The 7,500-nt window shown below is 37.9% G+C and overlaps 1 protein-coding gene across 1 annotated transcript in view; it reads left to right on the top strand.

The window, feature by feature from the left end:
* Positions 1-7,500, top strand: part of ap3b1a (adaptor related protein complex 3 subunit beta 1a) — a 66,127-nt gene that overhangs the window by 14,539 nt on the left and 44,088 nt on the right. The window contains 2 exon segments of the mRNA XM_053339524.1: positions 5,833-5,908; positions 5,997-6,071. Of these exon segments, the coding sequence (XP_053195499.1) occupies positions 5,833-5,908; positions 5,997-6,071 (151 nt within the window).

Here is a 7,500-nt window from a genome sequence, read left to right as displayed (position 1 = left end):
TTTTCCACTCCTGCCTGTTTAAGGGTTAAACGGTATTTCCTGACATTCAAGTCCAGAGCCGCTGTTATCTTTTGATGTAGGGTCTGTCCTGTTTGCTGCCTCCGACCCCCCCCCCCCCCACCCTCACCCCCCCACTCCACCCACGTCTGCCGAAACTTGGCAGCATTACTGTATGTGTTCTCTCAGTGGTGTCAAGCTAAAGTGGATTATTGTGCAGCGAAGGTGATGAAAAGTAGCTCGGTGTTTACTCACCAGTGGAGAGATAAGGCCCTCCTTTTTTTTTTTTTTTTTTTTTCCCCCTAGAGGGAAGTGACCACAGCCACACAGAAGGAGGCAGAGTCACACACACACACACACACACACACACACACTCACACACATATATATATATAACCAGGAGGCATGTAAGATCACCTTCCTCCCCCTCGCCGCCCCCTCAGAGGAAAATCTACATATGCAAGTAAGTTTTTTTTTTTTTACTGGACCACAGCTGACCGGCAGAAGAAATGTAGAGCAAAGGAGAGCGAGTGGACTTACCCGAGTGAGCAGGCACTACCCGCCGCAAGCATGAGGATGACTTGCCATTAGCGAGCTGACGGAGCATCTTGTGACTTTTTTGCCCAAGAGAGAGAAAGAGAGAAGAAGAAGAAGAAGGGAAGTAGTGAATGACAGGCACAAAGCCAGCGGCGCCTGTGCTGTTTTTTTTTTTCACCGTTCCTCGTTTTGACAGTTGTGAACAAGACGAGAAGACAACTGTAAATAAAAAAAATAAAAAATAAAAAGCCGGAGAACAAGAGCACACAGCCTGAAGGGGAAGCAATTACTACTTTTTTATGAGACTTGAAATACAGTTTAGTTTCACACACCCACACCCACACACACACAAAGACAGAGGAGCTGGTTTTTCATTGGACTGAAGTCTGAAGTGCCTTTGGGTTTGAAAGAAGAAAAAAAAAAAGAAAAAAAGAAAAGCCGGTATGGATGGTGGTTTCTCTTTACGCTCGGAGGCGGTGGGAGCCATGAGGATTGCGCTGATGTCTGCTGAGAACTTACAGCTCACTCTGAAGACTGAGCTCAGTCAGGAAGAACAGGCCCTCACCCGAACCCCCAACAGCAGCAGCAGCAGCAGCAGCCGCCAGCCCATGGACACACACAAAGCTGGGTACTGTAGTCAGATCACCTACTGCTGCTCTGGAGACTCACTGGCTGTAAAAAACTGTGTCTGTTACTAGTTTGACAGAAGTTTTAGATCCAAGTTAGTGTGACTTCATAATGTTGGCCAGCTGGAGACTTGCTATATAGTTGCCTTGTTGCTTAAAAGTATTAAAATCATGCCTCAAATATGGATAAATTCAGATATAACCGATATTGAATCTATTTAGAAGAGAATGGAAACTAAATATTCACATTATTCTAGTTTTTATAATAGTGTAGCCTTATAATTTAGCAATGTATCCCTTCAAGATTGATAGATTTTAACATAAAATTGGGATTAAGACAAGTTTGTTGTTGAACAGACATTATCTTATCTTAATGTCAACTATATTACATTGGTAACTTTTAGTTTTAGTAACTTTTTAACCCTATAATAAAATAAGATTGAGTCTACGACCAAGTTAGAGTGTCTTCATAATGTTGGCCAGCTGGATGCTTGCTATATATTTGCCTTGTTGCTTAAAAGTATTAAAATCATGCCTGAAATATGGATAAATTCAGATATAACAGATACTGAATCTATTTAGAAGAGAATGGAAACTATATATTCACATTATTCTAGTATTTATAATAGTGTAGCCTTATAATTTAGCAATGTATCCCTTCAAGATTGATAGATTTTAACATAAAATTGGGATTAAGACAAGCTTGTTGTTGAACAGACATTATCTTATCTTAATGTCAACTATATTACATTGGTAACTTTTAGTTTTAGTAACTTTTTAACCCTATAATAAAATAAGATTGAGTCTACGACCAAGTTAGAGTGTCTTCATAATGTTGGCCAGCTGGATGCTTGCTATATAGTTGCCTTGTTGCTTAAAAGTATTAAAATCATGCCTGAAATATGGATAAATTCAGATATAAGGTTTGACATACTGCATCTATTTAGAAAGGAATGGAAACTAAATATTCACATTACAGATTATTGCTGCTTTTAATAATCTACAACACATCTATAGTTTAATGGTATTTATAGTAGCGTAGCCTTATAATTTAGCAATGTGTCACTTCAAGAAATTCTTAACATAAAACTGGGATTAAAACAAGCTTGTTATTGAACAGACATTATCTTATCTTAATATCAACTATATAACATTGGTAACTTTTAGTTTTAGTAACTTTTTAGACCTATAATAATAAAATAAGACTGAGTTTACAACCAAGTTAGTGACTCTGCTTTGAGCTAAATGCTAATGTGAGCGTGCTAACATGCTAATGTAAAGCAGGTACAATGTTTGCCGTGTTAATTAGCTTAAATTAGCATGTTAGCTTTCTCACATTTGCTAAATACACAGTATGGCTCGGTCTGATAGGAATGTCATTAGTTTTGCAGCTGAAGTATTGTACATTTTAAACTTGGCCTGGTAACAGAGAGCAATATATATTCTGTGGTAAGCATGAATATATCTGTACTAAATCTGTGTCAAATGTCACAGTAATCAATCCAGTTGTTGTTGAGGCGTATATCTGTAACCTTGTGGTGGTGCTATAGGGCTAAAAGTAATGATTGTTTTTCATTATTGATCAACTGATTAGTGGTTTAGTCTATAACAGGTCAGAAAATGATGAAACATGTCAATCACTGTTTTCCAAAGCCAAAGGTGACGTCACTCTTCAAAGGTCCTGTTTTGTTCCCACCAACAGTCCACAACCCAAAGATACTCCGTTTTATAACGTTGAACTCTAAAGACACCAGAAAATATGAATTTTAGTCATTTCAGAGGAACCAGAGGAAATAGTTGCCGTTAGTTAAGTTTCTGTCGATCAACTATTTGATTAATCGACTAATCATTGCAGCTGTAGATTGCCAAAGTCCTTAAGATATCAAAAAAATATGTTTATCCGAAAGTGTTGACTTCTGCATTGGTCTTTAAAATGCCAGAAAAAGGTGAAAAATGAAAAGTGAACAAAGGTAACTGCTTTAAAAGTCTTGTTTGAAGAGGTTTTGGACTGCAGACAGTACAAAACCTAGTCATTGCAGCTGTAGGTGGCACTAAAGAGATTGCGAAAGTCCTTTTTAAGATATAAAAAAAATATGTTTATCCAAAAGTGTTGACCTCTGCATTTGTTTTTAAAATGCCAGAAATGTTTTCCAAAACCAAAGGTAACCTCTTCAAAAGTCTTATTTTTGTCACTGCTGACAGTACAAAACCCAAAGATACTCAGTTTACTAACGCAGAAGAGTAAAGACACCAGAAGAAAATATTAATTTATATTGTATTATATTCATTTCAGAAGCTGGAACCAGAGGAAGACGATTAATCCATTATCAGAATAGTTGACGATTGAGTTTTTAATGATTAACAAATAATTACTAATAGACTAATGTAGCTGTAGGTGGCGCTAAAGGAAAAATAAGAAATCGCCAAAGTCCTTAAGATATTAAAAAAATAGGTTTATCCAAAAGTGTTGACCTCTGCATTGGTCTTTAAAATGCCAGAAAAAGGTTTAAACATGTTTTCCAAAACCAAATGTAACCTCTTTATATTGTATTATATTAAGTTCAGAAGCTGGAACCAGAGAAAGACGATTAATCCATTATCAAGAATAGTTGACAATTGAGTTTTTAATGATTAACAAATAATTACTAATAGACTAATCGTTGTAGCTCAGGGGTGTCAAACTCATTTTCATTCAAGGGCCACATACAGCCCAATTTGATCTCGTGTGGGCCGGACCATTAAAAAGATTGAAGAAAGGAAGGAAGGAAGGAAGAAGGGAAGGAAGAAGGGAAGGAAGAAAAGACAGACAAAAAGAAGGAGGGAAGGAAGAAAGGGATGAAGGATAGATGGAAGGAAGGAAGGACAGAAGTAAAATAGGAAGAGATGAAGAAAGGAAAAAAGGAAGGGAGGGAGGAAGGACAGATGGAAGGAAGGGAGGAAGGACAGATGGAAGGAAGGACAGATGGAAGGAAGGAAGGAATGAAGAAAGGAAAAAAGGAAAGGAGGGAGGGAGGAAGGACAGATGGAAGAAAGGGAGGAAGGACAGGTGGAAGGAAGGAAGGAAAAGAACACAAGAAGGAAAGTGGGCCGGATTGGACCCCTCGGCGGGCCGGTTCTGGCCCACGGGCCGCATGTTTGACACCCCTGTTGTAGCTGTAGATGGTGCTAGACAAAAAATCCGGAGATTACGAAAGTCCTTTTAAGATATAAAAAAAAAATATGTTTATCCAAAAGTGTTGACCTCTGCATTGGTCTTTAAAATGCCAGAAAAAGGTGAAACATGTTTTCCAAAACCAAACGTAACCTCTTTGTATTGTATTATATTCATTTCAGAAGCTGGAACCAGAGGAAGGCGATTAATCCATTATCAAAATAGTTGACGATTGAGTGCTAGACAAAAAATCAGGACATCGCCAAACTCCTTTTTATAAGCATTCCCGAACGCGTTGACCTCTCTGCACTAGTTATACAATTTGTTTTCCACCCAGACGTTTACCTCCGTCAGTGTTTTCAGCCTCCGTGTGTGTGTGGAAACAAACAACCTGCTGTGTAGCTTTACAATGACATTGTGTTGTCAGCATTAGCCAAGGAATGAGCATTTATTTATGAGCGTTATATCATGTGAGCTCCAGGGCAATTTTAGTAGAAATTGGAGAGGTACAGGCTCTACTATTGCATCGGTAAAGATTAGATTCATGCTTGTTTGGCTGGTTTTGTCTTGTTAGTGTCAGTAGACGGTCACATTTTGGCTCCTATAGGTTAAACAGTGTGCTGGGCTGTTTGTCTTATAGTGAACTTTGTGCATGTGTACGCTGTCGTCTGTGAAGCTGGCAGATGTTGCATACATGGAGATTTCACACTTCCCTTTGGTCAAGCTCTAACAGTGGAAACTGATTAGTCAGGTCAGGTGGATACTGTATCGCCTGTAATATAAAAATGGACAAAAACAAGAAAATAAAAATCTTGCACAGCTGCTTTAGAGCTGCAATAATTAATCTAAGGACATTTATCTGTGGTTCACTAAGGGGTTCCTGAAATAAACTGGATTATTAAAGGTATAAGAAGCAATAATTATCATCATTTATTTAACTTTTATGGCAATTTTTGCTTTTTTACTTGTGTTAAATGTGTTGTTTTGGACTCTAAAAATCCTTAAATGGGGAAAAAAATGAATAAAAACTAAATTGGAGGGGCCTTAGATTATTAAAGGTATAAAAAAAGAATAATTATCACCCAATTTTTGCTTTTTTACTTGTCAAACATGTTAAATACATACTTTAGCTGTTGTTTTCAGACTAAAAATCCTTAAAATGGGAATATTTTTTAAACTTTTTTTGTAAATTGTTTTCTTTTTTTCTTGTCAAATATGTTCTATATGTACTCTAGCTGTTGTTTAGGACACTTAAAATCCTTAAAATGGAAAAAGCTTTAAAGCTTTAAAGTTGTAATAATTAGTCAGAGAACATTTATCTGCAAATATTTTGATATATTTTAATAAATGAGCGTCATTTTTGAAGCAAAACCGCCAAAAGGTTTTTTTGTTTTTTTTTCAATTTTAAGATTTTCAAATGTGACATCTGATGATTTTTTTTTGTTGTATTTGGTAGTAAACTGTATCGTCTGTATTGACCACAGTGAGTGTAAGTAACCCTTTTTTTCTCTCTCCTATAAGGAATGAAGACCTTAAAGAAATGTTGGAGAGCAACAAGGAGTCGCTTAAACTGGAGGCCATGAAAAGAGTTGTTGGGGTGAGTGCTGCCTCTCTTATTACATGATGTCATCTCTCAGCTGTTGAGATATCTCACTGATCAATATAAATGTTTTTTTCTTTTTCAGCTGATCGCCAAAGGGAAAAATGCATCCGAGCTGTTTCCCGCCATTGTGAAGAATGTCGCGAATAAGAACATTGAGGTACGACGTTATTGAGAAAAAGCATCATCATTACTTCACTTGGTTGTTATGATTCATTTATATCTTGATCAATAGAAATGTGACACAACCATATAAGTAAATGTATGTAAAGTTGGATGTAGCAAGGCGTGATGTCACCCATTGGTTTCCATTGGAGACGGTTTGAAGCACAGAGTTGCTGCTTATGATTAGCGCCATTTTCCCCATTTTGAGCCAGGACCTTTCAGATAAGGTCTGCTACCTCGGATCGAAACTTACCCGAACTTAAAGGGAACACCAAGTACAGCTGACTTGTGCTTACATTAAAGTGATGGTTCGGCATAATTTCAACCTAGCGTCATATGCACCATGAGGTCTATCTAATCAGTGCCTCAGCTGTTTATTTTAATTTGGTCGGAAATTAGTGGAGTTAGAGCCATCAGCCGAATAGCTTAGCACAGGTGCTAACGGGACCACCAGTGTATCTGGTAAATGACCCCACTAATAATGCCTGGACTGTTATCAAACTTCTACAGTAGTACAAATAGGGTCTTTACTCGTAAATCCATGCATTGGAAAGTGTTTAAGTACACCAGGAGTTTATTAAAATAACACTTACCTGATGGCTTTTACTCTGCTGCTACTGCTAAAGCTGTAAACATCGTCGTAATCTCGCGCAATCACTGAAATACCGTGTGATCTCGCGAGACACCCGTACAGCACATCGAGAGATCTGTGTGTGATTGCGCAATATTTCTACGATGTTTACAGCTTTAGCAGTAGCAGCCATCAAAGACCCTATTTGTACTACTGTAGAAGTCTGATAACAATCCAGACATTATTAGTGGGGTAATTTACGAGATACACTGGTGGTCCCGTTAGCGCCTGTACTAAGACATTTGTAGTACAGGCTCTAACGGGACTAAATGGCTGAGGCGCTGATTAGATAGACCTCATGGTGCATATGACGCTAGGTCGAAATTACGCTTGAACCATCGCTTTAACTAACTAACAGAGCATTTATTGTTATCAAGTAACATTAAATTTAATGTAATTTTGTGACAATAGTCCCAATTTAGTACGAATCCTGGAGCCGGGGGGGGGGGAGAAAAGCATCAATCACAGCTGTCAACCAACACCCACGCAGTAGACATCAAAGCTGCTATTCAACTTTAAATCTTATTAACGGAGCAATCATTTCCAAACAATGACCACCAGCACACTTATTAGGGGACCTGAATTTAGCGATTGAGGCCATAATGTATTGACGTCGTATATCATGAGAGAAGTTGAACCCAGGGTTGTTTTTGGAGCCAGCTTCTTGCAACTGTCAGTGGTAATTCAATTAAGGAGACTTCTCCATTGGCACAACAACTAGACTCTTGTAGTGACATTAAATGGACTGAATGGAAATTGTAAATGGACTGTACTTATATAGCGCCTTTCTAGT

This window comes from Scomber japonicus, chromosome 19, assembly GCF_027409825.1.
Source record: "Scomber japonicus isolate fScoJap1 chromosome 19, fScoJap1.pri, whole genome shotgun sequence".
NCBI lineage: Eukaryota > Metazoa > Chordata > Actinopteri > Scombriformes > Scombridae > Scomber > Scomber japonicus.
Note: the sequence above shows the minus strand (reverse complement) of the source record. Positions and strands in the feature narration are given on the sequence as shown.